The 17,034-nt window shown below is 34.1% G+C and overlaps 1 protein-coding gene across 1 annotated transcript; it reads right to left on the bottom strand.

The window, feature by feature from the left end:
* Positions 1 to 1,230: 1,230 nt before the first annotated feature.
* Positions 1,231 to 2,303, bottom strand: LOC132627783 (zinc finger protein ZAT10-like). The gene has a single exon (XM_060343357.1). It carries the CDS (start codon positions 2,181 to 2,183, stop codon positions 1,404 to 1,406), a length of 780 nt encoding a protein of 259 aa, XP_060199340.1. The 5' UTR covers positions 2,184 to 2,303; the 3' UTR covers positions 1,231 to 1,403.
* Positions 2,304 to 17,034: the final 14,731 nt, after the last annotated feature.

Here is a 17,034-nt window from a genome sequence, read left to right as displayed (position 1 = left end):
AAAGAAAGGTCGGCAGCCATTTGTCATCCTAGTCATATATACACCACATACAACGTGCTTGTGCTCATCCACACCCCTATTATTCTTCTCATTAATAATTCATTCTCTCTCTCTCAACACCCGTCACCTGTCGCTAACAACAATTTAGAAGCTAATCAATAATCAAAATACTTAAATAACAGAAGTACATTAGTGTACCCTTTTCCTTTTCAGTTATCCTGATTTTAGTGGGTATGATTTGTATGAACCACATAATTCAAGATAACATATTCGAAAAATCAAATGGCTAAAGTAATATCCTAATTGATTGTACTTGTTACTCCGTAAAAGATATATTCTATAATGTTGCAAAACAAATCATTTTACTAGTACTTTCACTTTTTTTAATAAGTAAAGTCACTACATATCTTTTGTTAAAAAATTCCATTATTCCAATTTTGGAAAAGAAAATTCGTAAGTAGTTTCTAAATGTGAGCAAAGACACAGTCTTGTTCTCCCGATTTTGAGGGTGGTAAACTAGTCCAAACAAAGCACATGAACCGAAACGCGTGAACAGTGAACTACATGGACTGCCAGCCTTTTGTACACAATTGTAAGTTTGAAACGTTCTCACCGTTATCAAAAATATCTGGCAAAGTGATAAATATCATTCCATTATTAATTAAAGATTTTGAGCTTGAATTTTGAAAATTAAAATAGTTAGATATTCACACTTGTTATTGTAAAGCAAGCGCGTAACTTTTCCAAAGGTCACAACATGTACAGTCATACAGATATGCATTGACATCAAAACTTCAGTCTTTAAATCTTTGTAATGTGAAAAGTTCACGTTTTCTCACCTTTCGTCTTTAGCCTAATCTTTTCCTACTTGACAAGTTTCTCAAATGGAAATGGACTCTATCATGAAAAATAATTACAGTCAAAATAAGAACTTTAACAGGATAAGAGAAAGAGATCATCCAAAAACACACTCTTTTTTTTCTTCCAGCATAGTTAAGAGTAGTAGAAAATTCAATTGAACAGCAGTTATTTTGTCAGTAATTAAATTCTAACTTGCGATTCTATAATTTGAATTGTAATCTTCTGATTACCGCCCATCGTTTTATAAATACGAAAACAGAATCCACAACGAGGTTGCATGCTGCATACTTATTGTAGTTTGATTAGCTAAAATATACGTATATATTAGAGAAACCAAAGTGCAAAGGAAAATTAGCCTGACCAAGGTAATTCCACAAAAAATAATTCAATCAATTGAATTTTCGCTACAACATCAACTAGCTAGGTCTATAATCTATATACAGACAAAAATTTAAAAATATTCGCCCACCCACAATGAAAAGAAAAAATTACATATAACCTGTCTACAATATTCATAAATCCTAGCAATCAATAAAGTCCAATTACTGTTGGAATAATTCAAATTTTGGTGGCAGAGATAGACGTGATTTCTTCGCTGGATGTGGACTTTCCACCTCATCCTCACCCGAACCAAATCCATTCCAGTATTCCGGTATCGCCGGAATATTCAAGTCAAAATCACGGTGATGACTAACAGTGGACCCCACACCCTCTGATGACGTCACCCCCACGCTAGCACTGACACTACTGTTAGTATTTCCGTTACCGTTACCGCCGTCATAGTGACACCTTTTGTGTCCGCCCAAAGCTTGTCCAGTAGGAAAACACTTGTGACAAATTGAACACTCATGTGTCCTCCCACTCCCGTTACCGGTAACGGTAACGGAGCTAGTAGTTCCTGTTGCGTTAGTGGTGGTGGATGTAGTTGAATGATCATCTCCGTTACCGTTACCGTTGATGAGTTTACGGTGACTAGCTTTGTGTCCACCTAAAGCTTGGTAAGAACCAAAACTCTTACCACAAACTGAACACTTATACAACGTCTCCTCTGAAGGAGGCGCGTGGGTTTTCATCACTGGAGCTGGCGGCGCGTGGGTTTTCTTCGCTGGTTCTTGATTAGCAGAACCATCGCTACGTGCAAGCATGATTAAGCAAAGAGCTAAGTATTCTTCTTCAGTAGGTTGTCGTTCCATGCTACGTGACCTTTTTGATCTTTTTCCCTTAGTCCAGCTTTCGAGGTAACGCAACTGGTTGTTGCTCTCGAATTGAAACGATGGTGTGTTTGATGTGCCAGTTGGAGAGTTCAAAGCTTCAAGGGCCATTTCAATATGCGTATAAATAGTTTTGATGTTTTGGAGTAATGTGTGTAAGTGTATATGTAGGTTGAGAGAACTTTTTTTTTTTTTTTTATTTGATTTTGAGTAGTGAATTATGAGAGTGAAGGAGAAGGTATGTGGGATATATATAGGGGTGGAATTAGGAAGTTGCGTGAGAAAGAGTAAGAAGTAGTAGTAAGATGGTTACTCAAGTAATTGAATTGAAAAATAGTACTATTAATTAAATAAATAAAAATAAAGAATGGGAGTGGAGCACGTTGGAAAAAAACTAAAAAGTGCCAAGTGGTAGATGCTATGTACAAGTGGAAGTGAAGTCTAAATTTTGTGTTGGTTGTGGGCCTTGTTGAGGAAGCAACCTAAGAAGAGTATTTTAGTGAGGAGAGAGTGAACAAAGACTGAAGACTAGTAAGATTATAGACTGTGTCCAAAGTCAAAGCTCAACCGTATTCCAGAAAGACATAAAACGCGCCCCACGCGGTGTTATTATTTGTCGTAAGCTTGTTTATTTTATCTATAGCTTTTTAATCGATATTTATCAAACAGTTATTTCTTTTATTCAATTTTCGAACGTCGGTTCTTTGAATGTTTTATACTTATATATTTGAAAATTATATAAAAAGTATTATAAGTCTGAATAATTAATAATTCACAATATATGAAAAAAATTGGAGAAAATTGCATTCAAAGAAAAATATGTTTTACTCCCCAAATAGGCCACCCTCGTATAAATTGGGATAGAGAGAGTGTATGTTTGGATAATGTGAAAATTACATCATATATGTGTATAAATTTAATTTTTTTTACTAATAGCTTTTCTATTGATTATGAATTCAAAATCCATATTTGGTGGAGGTATTAATTTTTCTATATAGTTTAACGTATTATAACAGATACTTACTTTTGTTTTATTAGTTTATTTATTTATGTTTACTACATTGCTCAATAAATAAACATGATTTTAACACTTTGCAAGTTTAAAAATAGAATGCTGGAATAATTGAATTTTGATTATTGAGTTTGAATGTTCAAAACATGAATAGTATGAAGAGGTCATAATTTTTAAGATATGCTTCAAAAATGGAAGGAAAAAGAAGGGAAAATGCAAAAGTTTTTGTCTCCTTTATTAGTTGACAAAACTATATAGAGGGGGGGGGGGGGGGGGGGGAATGAGTTTCTCTTAAGACTAACTAATCTGTCTATCCTTTAATTTAATTCCTCACCTATCTCCAACCCAATTATCAAGCATATATTTGATTTTGTAAGTTTAGAAGTGTATTAAGTTGGTCCAATTGGCAATGACTTTTGGGAAAAATAACAAAATAGGCTTTTGGAGCAGCCGCGTGTGTGGAAAGGTAGTTAAAGAAAAGTTGCCAAGGGTGACTGTGATTGAATTGGGACGCCGACTTTTACTGTGTTTCAGGAGTCGGCTACTGCTATTCACCCAAATATAAGTGCATGTATCTTTGCCAAGTCGCACATTATAATAATGGTAAATGGACTTGTACAAAAGGATATTTCTCCAATTGGACTTACCTAATTAATAACCACTATGTTTTGTTGAGTCTCAGACACTCATTATGAACAATTCTCACCTCATGAGTTAATTTTTAAATTTTAAATTTATCATGATATTAAAATTAGACCTACTTCAATTCATTGTTTATCTAATATTGAATTTCATCTTATACTACTCACACTTAGATGTTCAGTCTCGTGCGTTTTGGGTGTATTTGAGTCTCATATAGGTGGTGTGTGAATTCCTTTAACTTTGCACTGACCATTTTCATGGTCATCACTCTTATCTAATATTGTTACTTTGTTAGACTGTTTACAGTTGAAGCATTGCAAGGGGGATGTACGTGTGAGGTGTGATTATTTAATGGCTTAATGCATATGCAGCCTTCTGAATTTGTTTTTTTTTTTTCATTTTAGCATTTCAGCTAAGTGTTGTTTCTATTGAACCCCTAAACTCGTCTTCAAGTGTGTCTATCAAACACAATCTGACTTATATAATATTCTATCTTCAATGTAGCAACATGTTAATATATATTCTAATTTAATTATGTCATTTTTTAGCTAAGATTAGCAGCAATTGAGAGGGGGGAAAAAAGAGTAAGCTGGCAGTGAAAGAGCAGAACCAGCAGAAACCGACACATCCATGACCTAAAGAATAGCTTACCACACGTCTAAAATATTGCTTTACCTTCATTACCACAATTTATTTTTTGCTTCTATTAAAAATCAGATTTAGAAGGTTTGATAGACACACTTAAGAACAAGTTCAAGGGTTCAATAGGAACAACACTTAGTTGAGGTGTCAAATGTAAAAAAAAAAAAAAAAAAAAAAAAAAAAAAGGGACAAATTTAGGGAGTTGCATATGCATTAAGCCTTAATTAATTATTTGGTTAACAGGAACATTACATTGTTAGGACCATTTCTTACTTCTAAAGGCGGCTTTGAGGGAAGAGACATGGTATTTTCCAACAAATTAACAAATGACATTAATTGCAAAAACACATATTATGGTACGTACTGCAGTAAAATTATGAATCACTTTCTGCAAAGTTACCCAATTTGAATGGCATTCAAACTCTTTGAAGTTTTTTTATTACCAAAATAACATCCGATACAATGAATAGTGAATGTAGTGATCTAGTCAAAGGACGAATAAAAGGTGGTCATTCTCCACTTGACATGCCAGTTCAATTTTAGTGATGCATCCTATGATGTTACTATTACTTGTTATTTGTTAGCATAGTGCTCAACGAACTTCTTCGCTTACTTTTTCATGCAAGCATCATCAATGCCGTGTATCAATTTTAGGCCGTATCTGGATACTTTGTTGAATTGGTCCAGACTGACTGAAGCTATTATATCTTCTTCATTCTTACATTAGTTTTTTTTTTTCAAAAAAAAAACCAAGTTTGTAATCTGTGTTTTAAATGAAATGTTACATTTTGCTTATGCTACTGTAGATTCAGTTAGGTTGTTGACATAGCATATGGTTATATGCACCTTTTGTTATGCAGTCCACCTAATCTCATATGTATATGGTCGTGGTATTTAATGCAAGAGGCTTAACTCTAATTCTAATTGTGCTTTGGGAAAAAAGAAGACATTTAATTCTAGTTCTCATGAACTTTTTAATTACCTTAGGCGAGAGTAGTACTAGGATGGGTGACCCCCTGGGAAGTCCTCGTGTTGCATCCCTTTCCCCACATTGTGGGATTCAACTAGGTACGTTGTTGTTGTAATATTTTGAATTAAGACATACTGAAAACTAAATTATACAACATAGTGATTGATTCATAATGGTTTTTTCCTCGTAAAAAGAATTAGAAAGGGCTGTGGATTGTGTGTAATCTTACTATGTATACGAGTTTAAGTTATATACAGTATTAGTATACAAAAATTTATCCTATCAAGTCACTCAAAGAATATCTACAGGTAAGGCTTTTTTTACAATGTGGAACTTGTAATCTTGAATCCGGTAGGTCAGTTTTACCGGATAGTATAAAAACTTATATCACGAAGTTAAATTCTTACGTATACACTACAAATTTCTTTGTATATATGCAAGAAGTTCGATTCAGATGCAGTGTATGCAGTTGAACTTCCAGAATTTGTCAAAGTCCAGCCTTTGTAGTTTGTTCTCAAGATCCATAGAAAATCATTAATTCATGCATCTATTAGGTAAAACAAAAAATTGTAAACTAACTATAGATCGATTACCCTTCAACATAAACGACAATATTAGGGTAGTTGACCGGTAACAGTACGGTTCAATAGTTGAATTTCCTAAAGAGGATTCAAATTTGACCCGAGTGTGGTGGATGATATAGTATAATGTGTATATCTGAGTCTGAATGTGAATATTTTAAGGTACCAAGAAGGACACCTGGAAACATCCAAAATTCCATACCATTGCGATGCAACTTGCCAGACGTCTGACTGTTGACAATTATCTAAACACATATATTAACAGAGTCTTTTAGAGTGCCTTATCATTGATTAGTTATTGGTAAGTCAGCTAATCATCTACTATAGCCAATAACAAAAGCACAATGAAATATTGCTAGTCAGTCAGTCACCTACGAACAATTGTGTACATTTGATAATTTTCTGTTGAATAGAAATTTTATTTCCTCGTCTAATTTTTTTCTACTAATAAAGCTCCACTGTGTCCCCACTAATGAGATTACACTAGATTTGTAGTTGTTGTTGAAAGTTCCAGTATGTCCATGCGCATAAGCAAACATTAAAAAGTCAACCGAGCTCGGCTTGAGCTCATCTTAACTCGGCATTATAGTAAGGTCTTTTAGTCTCAATTCAAATTCAGCTCGCTCGAATATACAAGCTTGCTGAAGTTTTGAAAAATTGGTTTGATTCTTTTTATTTTGGCCAAACCCATCAACAAACACATGTAGTCGTCGACTTTTTTCACTTGAGCACCTAAACTTAGAGTTGTTTCAATTGAACACTCAACCTATTCAAAAAATGTCATATTAGACACCTTTTTGACAATCAGCAAAAAATTAAGGAGAGTGTAATACACTCGCCAACGACGTGGCAAAGCAGCCAATTAATTGATTACACGTGGCATTTTGGCTCACAAAAGTATTAAAAAATTATTTAAACCTATTTATTTAACTAATAATAAAAGAAAATAGAAAAACCATTTTCTAGAAAACCCATGCCCATCCACCGGAACCCCTCCCCACCGAGAAAAATGGAGTTTCGCCGGAAAAAGTTGTGAGACCCAGATTTGATTCCTTTTTCGAATGAACTTTTTTTTTTTTTTTTTTTATATATGAAAATTTTAATTGTGAATAAGATGTGTTTTGGTAGAAGAGAGGTAGCCAGAGAGAAAGAGAGTGGCGGCAGTGGTGGGTGTCTCTTTTCTCCGGCGAAACATGGTGGTGATAGTGTTCTCCAGATCCGAAAAATATAAAGAAAACGGTGGTTGAAAAGATGGATATTAAACGTTAAAGATGAAACTTCAATGGTGGTTGGTAGAATAGAGTTGAAGATGAAACTTCAAATTAAGACCAGTAGATGGAGAAAATCACAATGACAGTGAGAGACATGACATAGATGAGAGCACAAACTCAGATAATAGTTCACAACACAATAGGGAGGAAGTGCAAGGAACAATTGGGAAGAACAAAACGAAAAAAAAAAAAAAAACAGTAGCCAGAGTGTTGGAGAAGACGGCTACAGTATTCTAAACTTTTTTTTTTTTGCTTTTTTATTTATTTAATTTAAGTTATATTTCAATGAAATAGAAAAGATGAAATTTTTGTCAAAAAAGAAAAAAGAAAATTATTATTGAGATCCACTAATGCGCCTGATGAAAGTGAGCAACACCTTTTTTGTCATGTCAGCATTTTGTGTCTAATATGACAGTTTTTGAAAAGGTTGAGTGTTCAATTGAAACAACTCTAAGTTTAGGTGCTCAAGTGAAAGAAGTGGACAACCACAGGTGTCTGTCGGTGGGTTTGGCCTTTTATTTTTTTTGGGTATATAGGTTTGAAATTAATAATACTAATAACAGCTTATTTCCTTGATTTGGGTTTCCAAAATTGAACTAGTACGGCTGGCTGTACTACTTGGAAATATTTAATTTTTTGTTTGTTTTCGTTTGTTATTTTTCTTTGTGAAGTGTATAATAATCGACCAATATATGTGAAGTGTAAACACACGTCCGCGCGCACAGGACTGTGGCCCCGTTTGAACATGGTTTGATATGCAATTTGAATATTTTAAGGAGTATTTTCTCTTATAGACATAAAAATTTCATAAGTTGTGAATGCTATCAAAACATTCTCAATTCTTATACAATCTTATCTAATGAGCAAGTTATAGTTCATAACAAAATTAATACGCTAATTCATAACAACCGGCTCAAAATTAATACTAGAAGACCTTTCTAAAAATACAACATCAATTGATCAAATTTTAGTTCAATAAATAAAATTAAACTATGGGACTTTTTTTATAAAATTAAAAGATTGGTAGACATAAATAAAATTTGGTGGAAGTTAATGAGATTGGTAAATGATTGATGGGGGTAATTTTTAAAATATTTACCAATTTATGAGTTTTTTTTACAAAATATAAACTTATGAGTTAAATTTTATATTTTAAAAAGTTGAAACGCCTACAAAGAATGTTCGAATAGCATGCTTTACTCGGGAAAATAATAGTAAGGGAAACATGAAGAAATTGTGCACACAGAGGGAAAGTACTAGAGTAGAAGAATTAAAACTCAGATTTTAATTAAAGTTAATGATTATTTTTATTGTAAAAATTTAACTTGTTTAGCGACTTTATAGCTTTGCTTTTACACTTATAAATCCCGCTGTATATAGTAGTATATTATTCTTAAGAAATGTGACACTATACCAGTAGTAGAGTGCTTGAAGTTAGTAATTTATTTTGAAATAGTAATAGCAATGGTCGAATTAACCTTTTAAATAAAAAGTCAAGATGCTAAGAGGATAAGTGTATGCATGGGGTGAAAAGGGCACCCGGGGTTGATTTGCAAGACCGGATACTCTACTAATTCGGGGGGTCCGTTCAACTGGCCTACACTCTCACCAACTTGCGGCACGTCAACAGGTCTCGATCAATGTGTCGCGGCTTGAGTGCACGTTGGTACTACAGTAACATCACATCAATTGTACAATTGGGTTTGAAAAGTTAGGGATTGGCTTGTTATAATCTTAGCTTAGGGTAGAAAGAAGGCATTTGTCACGACCCAACCCCGTAGGCCGCGACTAGTGTCCGTGCTGGACACCCGTACGTACCCAATAACCCAAACCAGTATGTAAGCAGAATATACACATACAAAAGTCGAATGACGTTACTAATTGTCGTAGTAAAACAGATATAGCGCGTGGAAGCCGATAAGGCTATCATAAAACATAGCAGCCCAAAACATATACACAACCCGCATGTATGTCTACAGACCTCTACGAACAACAAACAAATCATAAGACGGGACAAGGCCCCGTCATACCCCTGATTAACATACATATGTGCAACAGAAGAGTTTGTACCCAAAATATAGGCTCCGGGCAAGGGAGCACTCCAAGACAGCAGAATGGGATCCTAAGCGGGCGGATCAGCAAATCGATCGTCTGTACCTGCGTGGCATGAAACGCAGCCCCCGAAGAAAGGGGGTCAGTACGGAAAATGTACTGAATATGTAAAGCACGGAACGTAGTAAACAAAGTCATAACCAAAGCGGAAGGTACAGAAAATGAACGGAATATCCAGAATAGCAAAATGTTGATCATAAAGCATAAATAGTGCATGCAGAAAGCATATGTCATATCTAGTCCCATTACGGGACTGGGTAAACAGAACGTGGTCGCCACCCCGACACTGGCGCCACAACACAGCATAACTCCAGAGTAGGGAATAACTCTGTAACATATCATATCATATCATATCAGAATGTGCACATGTCAAACATATCAGATGGCCATATCATATCATATCATCATATATCAGAATATGTGTACATGGCACAGCATAATCCACAACCCATGTACATGTATACCTGCCCCCTCACATTGAGGCGCGGCAAACAATGCAGTGGAATACGCGTGATAACACATCCTGACCCGGGCTCAGTGAAGGAAACATTGAGGCATCCACGAATGGAGTAGTGAGAAACTAATGCAATATAAATTATGACACATTTACGGAGATGCAATAGCATAATTCAGATGAAAAACCATATAAAGAAAATAAACGGTAATCATAACGTATGCCTTACGGATGTCATAATGGTTTATGTCCAAATAAGCTTTCTGAAATCGTTTTCATGTTTCAAAATACGTTGTGGGACTTACGAAATACTTCAAAACAACTGTCGTATAGTAGTTAGAAAAGTAGTCAAGAGCTTCCTTTGAATTCCACTTCAAAATAAGCCAAACGGAACAAATCAGAAAAATCCGATAGTGGGCCCACCTGGGATCAAATGAGGTGGCATACATAATTTACGTATGTTACACTTCATAACATCACTTATGAGAGTTTTAAAGTAGTCGGGTCCTATTTGTGCAATTTCTAGATGTTTAGGCAATTTTTTCAACTATTCATAACATATTCAATTCAATTCTACTGAATGAAAAAGGGGCACATTTAGGTGCGGATTTCTAAGAGTAGAGTCGTCCCCAAGGCTCTTATCCAAGCCTATCATACCTAGGACATGCCAAGAGAAGAATAGGTAAAGCTTTACATACCTTATTCGCTCCTTACGCTTCTCCAAATTCAAGTCCCGTTTCGTCCAAAATCTACAATTGGTCATATTTACCAAATATTAATCATAAGGCTTTAAGAATTCAATCTTAACCAATTCTTGTCTACAGAAATTTGGGCAGCATCTCCCCTATATATACAACATCCCTGAGATTTAACTCGGCTCAAATATCAACAACCATACCAACAACAATACCAATAATCATCAACAATCTATTAGAAACGCAACAACTTCCAATTCAACTTTGCACTTTCAAATCAATATCAACATTTCCACATTCATACACTAATTTAAGATCATTCAAACATAAGCCAAGAATATTCCAAGCCATATATCCAATATTCAACAATTTCATATTCCACCCAAAGTTCCTACATATGCAACAAAACCATCACAACACATTTTCTACTTACAAATTCATAACCAACAACAATAATCCACACTTTAACAACTTCATTTCCATAATATCATAAGATCATACTAAAATGACATAATCTTCTACAATCAACTTCAATGTCAAATTAAACCATTTAGCCTTCATTTACATTATAAGGATCACAACAACGCAACTAACATATTAAACAACATTAGTTCATTTCCATTTTTCTCTTCCATACCACATGGCTCCATACCCAATTTACAACTTCAACCAAATTCATTCAACTTTCATTTCCAATATGAATTCCACCATACCCACAACTAGAATACAACATAAAATTCAACTCATCTTATCTATACAACATTACACACACACGGCTACATATATATATATACACACCCACTTTGCAAACTTTCATATTTTCATAAATTCTACTCATTTCTACATACTACAACATAAACAAACCTTCATAACATAATAAAAAGGAATTAATTCTTACCTTTTTCTCCCAACTTCTTCACTTGACTAAGTTGTTAAATCGGTGAAACAAGCTCCCTATCTTCCAAAATAACTACACCAAGTTGTAGAGGACCCTTGAATTAGTAGGAATACCACAAGAAAATAATTTTTGGGAGAAGATTTCAAAGGGTCAAAAATTCCATGGCATGGCCGAATGGCCTTCTTTTTTTTGCTCTTCTTTCTTTTGTTTTTCTCTTACCAAGTTTTCTTGAATGTTCTAAGTGTTGGATGACTACTAAATGGTCCCTTTTATTTATTTAGCACATGGAAATTAATTAATTTTGTGGGCTTGGGCCATGTATGGCCGGCCACCCCTCTCTATTGGGCCTAAATTTTCTCTTCTTTTTTTGGGCCTAACCTGGTTGGTCCCGAGTTGGGCCTAGCCCACTGACATTTCGACCTTAAAACGTCCATATCTTCTTGTACCGACGTCACCTTGGAACCCACGACCTATGATTGGAAAGCTAATTCAATTATCTACAACTTCTATTTCTTGGTATTTTTCCAAATTCCAAACTTATAATATCGTTTTTGCCCCTCAAAGTCAGGTCCCCCGAAAACGTTTTCTTAAAAATATTCGTTTGGAGGGTTTTCACTTTGATTTGGCCCAAGGGTCCTTCATGAGTTGTGTTTAACTTTACATATGTGATTCATATAGCTTGTCACATGTTCCAAAAAAAAATCTTGACGTGTGGGCCCCACCTCAGCTTACAAATAATCCGACGTTCAAAAATACGGGATATAACAGCATCTTGCTCTCCTGTTTGAAATCCTTGTAATCATTTTTCTCAAAACAAGCAATATATCCAAAATCGTTACATTCTTATCTTTTAACTTCTAGAATCAGTTTACATTATCTTTATCACTTATCCTTGCATCTACCACGACCACCATCACTCCGGACCGGGCTCATAAAAAGAGTCCTCGGAATTGAATACATCCCACTTGTCTTTAAACCCTATGTAACAAATCTCTAACTGATTTTCTGACTGAAACCCGATTTCACCGAAAAACAATAAGAAAAGATTTAGACAAGTAAATAGTCTAAATTGTGTTGCAAAAATGATCTTGATATATCAAGAAGAAATACTTTTTATTGATATCTAAATTTATTCCTTACTATTATGAGTAATTAAAATGTTAATTATCTTAACATATTTTTATCGGTGTGATGGTTGTCATAACAGACCATTAATGAGTCAATATCTTCATATCATTACAGACCCATTTTAAGGCTCCTATTGTCTGGGCAGTTACATAATTAGACCTTCACCTTCCTGACGTAATCCTTTGCTTCATGATGGGATATTATTGGCCTTTATTTGCACGCATTAATCTCTTTACCCTTGTAAATGTTTTACAGCCATCACTCAAGTTATTCTACTCTATAAATTCTACTCTTTTCCTTTTGCAAGGTGATAGATACAACGAAGAGAAATTCCTTCTCCTATATTCTATTAGTGTGCTGGGTTTTATTTTTTAATCTTTATTAGATTATGGCTTTTAGTTTTGTACTTGAAGAGCTTGTTGAATCCTGGAGGATACACTCATATCGGGTGACATATTCTTACGGGCAGTGTCTTAATTGACATGCCTCAAGCTATGAGATTGTTTAAGAATTTCTCAAAATGTTCGTGATCAAGTATTTTTCGTAAGATTTCCAACAAATTTTTGTATTCCCAATTCTAGAAGGTTAATTATGTTCACTTTAGCGGTCTTTATAGTTGTGTGTTGTGACTTTTTTTTTTAATTGTTTTTATTACATAGGGGGTAGGGAAAGGTAAAATGGGGAAGAAGATTACGATGTGGGGATTCGAACTCTCACCAACAATGCGAAAGTTCAGATAGTCAAATCAACTGAGCTATTAGATCCTCCTGTTGTGAGCTGTGACTCGTGGCGCAACTTTCGTTCATTTTTCGACAATTAGACGTTAGTTCAATCTGATCCTCGTGAATACTAAAGAAATCAAATGCTGAATATGAAACACGTGTATTCTATTCAATGAAACTTGGATGTTGCACGAATTGACCTAGGAAGCGATTATTTTCGCAAACTTTGTCCAGTGCCATTGAACTTAAAAATGCATCTTACAATTGATTAGAGAGAAGACAAATTTCATATCTGAACCTGCGAAAACACGTGTTCTAATTAAAATAAGGATTCTACTATACTCAGTTCCTCAAGAAAAGAAAAGGGTTTTCACGTGGTGATGAAAAAAGAAAAGATAAAAAAAAAAAAAAAAAAAACTAATTACGTGGTAGTTGAACATGTAATCTTTCACCAGACAAGAATCTCATCTTTGTGAGGGGATATAGCACTAGTTATTTTGCAAAACTGGGGGAAGTGCGCAAGTAATTTTTCTTGGAACACCTACTTAATGAATAGTCAAAATGTATAATGTTTTTAAAATTTAGTCGTCTCATAATTAATTACAGACCGTGAGTATAGAATTCAATTTCTGAGTCTGAAGTTTGAATGCAGTTCGATTTGAAGTTGGCCCGAAGTCGGAAATAAGAAGAAAGCATATGTGATTTGAAGTTCGCAAAAACGAATTAAAAAAGTAATGTTTTTTAAAATTTAAATATGCTTTTAAAATGATCATCTGGTATCATTTCTCCCCGCAAAGTTCAGGATGTGGGCCTTCTGAGCCGGAGCAGGCTAGTTTTAGGCAATAGCCACATTTTAGGGTCATTTGCACTTTTGTTCCTTTTTTGTGCTGGTCTTTAATTTTTCTCCCAGGAGACAAACAAGATTTTCGCGGGGCATAAGTTTATATTTTCGCATAATAATATTTCACAAGTTATGTCTCGCGTTTCCCGCTAAGGATAAGTTCGATTTTGAAGGACAAAATGTAAAGACCAGCTCATTTGAAGGGAAATCGTACAATTTCTTCGCATGTTTAGTTGGGTATGTTGTTCTAGTTGGGAGATTGACCTCTAAATACGGAATAAGAAAAGTATTTACAAAATATAACGAAAATTTTCAGTTTAAAAAACATAGCAATAGATTTCTTACAAAATATACACGAAATTTCGCTCTAAGTTTTTTTTTAAAAAAAAATCTTTTTAAAAAAAAAAAACTGCTCAAGGCTTATAAAAATCGTTCAAAATTTTGAGTATAAAAAATGTATATCTCGCTCAAATCTTAAAAAGTTTGCTCAAAATTTTGTGTATGAAAACAGTACGAAAAATGTATGAAACGTGTATATGTAGTTCAAGGCTTAAAACTTTCTGTCATTTTGTGTATAAAAACAGTATAATTATGTATATCTCGCTCAAGGCTTAGAATTTCGCTTACATGTTTTGTGTATTCACTTACATGTATTATGTATAAAATTCATGTTAGGTTCCTGAAAAAATTAATACAATTACAACAACATTGTTTACAACTTTAATTTCATACAATATCTATTTTAAAAAAAATCACACAAAATTTTGTATATGAAATGTGTATATCTCACTCAAGGCTTAAAAAGTTCACTCAAAAATTGTGTATGAAAACTGTATTAAAAATTTCTCACACATATACATATCTCATACATTTTTCATACACAAAAAATTGACTGAATTTTTTAGCACTGAACGACTTTTTTTTTTAAATAAAAAAATATTTTTAAAAAGAAATTAATTATTATAGTATTTAAAAAAAAGTATGAAAATGAAGATCCATGATATTTTGTAAATAAGAAAAAATATAGTTATGTTTTGTAATAAATAATATTAAGCAGGTAGCCTATTCATTGTCAAATAAGGAGTGACCCAAATCTATCGTTGCAGAAGGCCTTTAGAGTCCAACTCTTCCAAGAAAGAAAAAGATAAAAAGGACGTGTCATTTGCACGATTACCCTTGAAAGGCACTGGTCTTAATTTTTTGCCCTCAAATTGGTGGTTTTTAATTTTTTACCTTCGCTTAATACCATGAGGTTTGGGGTTTCTAATCTCGGCTCAATCAAAAAAAAAAAATTCGCAAGGCAGAATTATATAACAAAGTTAGCCTATTCGAGCCAAAGTTAAGCCTCAGGCAGGATTTTGCATGTGAGGCAGAGTTTTGCATGGAAAATTCTACCTGCAGGTGGAGTTTTGCATTCAAACCTCTGCCTTGAGAATCCAAACCTCTATCTTGCAAAATTCTTTTTTTTTTTACTGAGCTGGGGTTCGAACCCAGAACCTTGAGGTATTAGGCGAATGTCAAAAACTAAAGACCACCAACTCGAGGGGCAAAAATTAAAGGCCAGTGCTTTTGAAGGGCAATCCGCACAAAAAAAATGGAAGAGGACGGCCTAGGAGACAAGGCGCTAGGGCCGATTATTACAAATACCTATGATATCATTGGTTTCAAAAGTATTTCTTTCTTTCTTAAACGTTATGTCAAATCAAAGTGAATCACATAAATTGAAATAGAGGAACAATATTTTATAAAGGACAATACACATGATTTAATGTCCACAACTTTTCGAACACCTACATCAAGTGATAATCTAAGTATGTCATAGGTTGCGTCTCAAATACTGTAGAAGGTCTTTTTTTTTTTTTTTGGGGGGGGGGGGGGGGTAGTTAAAAGTATATTATTAACACAAGTGTATTTACAAAGCACAGCAGATTATCACAATCCGCTTGATCTCTGATTCTATTCTCTCATTCCTTCTTTGTCCTGCCAACACAAACTCTCATTTGTACAACTCCCTCTTTTGTGATTACTAGCAAATAACAACAACAACAAACAAACAAACAACAACAACAACAACAAAGAGAAAAAATATATGATCATCAAAATTCGCGACTATTCAGTAGCACTTGAGTGTTACCCTTCAGCAGGGCAGGGCGGATGGAGCATTATAATTTGGAGTTCAATTGAACCCCAAACTTTCGATGCGGTGTATAAATTTATATGTAAAAATTTACTAAATTTATATAAATAGTAGATATGAATCCATAACTTTAAAAATATAATAGTTCAATGCTAAAAAATTTAAAAGGTTGAACCCCAAAAATTTAAATCTCAGATCCGCTTCTGCCCTCCAGCCCTGATATTGCATACAACATGTACTTCCCCGTATGTTGCTTTGTGCTCGAAGATCCTAGCATTTCTTTCCAACTAGATTTACAGTATGAACTCTGCATAAACCTGTTGTGATATTTTAAAGATTTGGCCTCATAGACAACAAGTGTCATGCCAATAATTTTGACACATAGAAAACAAATGTCATGCCAATAATGTATGGTGGCGATGAGTGTCAAAGACATTAGTCATTTTCTCAACACTTGAAAATCACTATAAATAGCTCCTCTAATAGCTTCAACCGCATACACCCCAACATTTTCTCTTCTTCAAGTATTTGTCACCAATATTACTCTACTTTCTCATATTTCTTTGTTCAAATTTTTTAAGAAATATTTTTGTCTTTTGTCTAACTAGCTAGTATTTATTTAATTTTGTTGATTTCTGTATCCTCTAATAAAATTAGAGAAGGGCATGTTTAATCCCGAGGAAATATTTCACATTGCTGAAATAGTTTCTTAGGACAGTGCCTAGCACGACTCAAGTCATATTTACTAAATATATTATCATAGTAATATTTATTTTCAAGTGTTGTTATTTACTTTGCTAAATAAATAATATTTATTATTATTATATTGGTTTTGTTTTGTGTTTTCCCCAATAATC

The sequence above is a fragment of the Lycium barbarum genome, chromosome 2 (assembly GCF_019175385.1).
Source record: "Lycium barbarum isolate Lr01 chromosome 2, ASM1917538v2, whole genome shotgun sequence".
Taxonomy (NCBI): Eukaryota; Viridiplantae; Streptophyta; class Magnoliopsida; order Solanales; family Solanaceae; genus Lycium; species Lycium barbarum.
The sequence above is the reverse complement of the archived record's forward strand: the minus strand, read 5'-3'. Positions and strand labels throughout refer to the sequence as shown.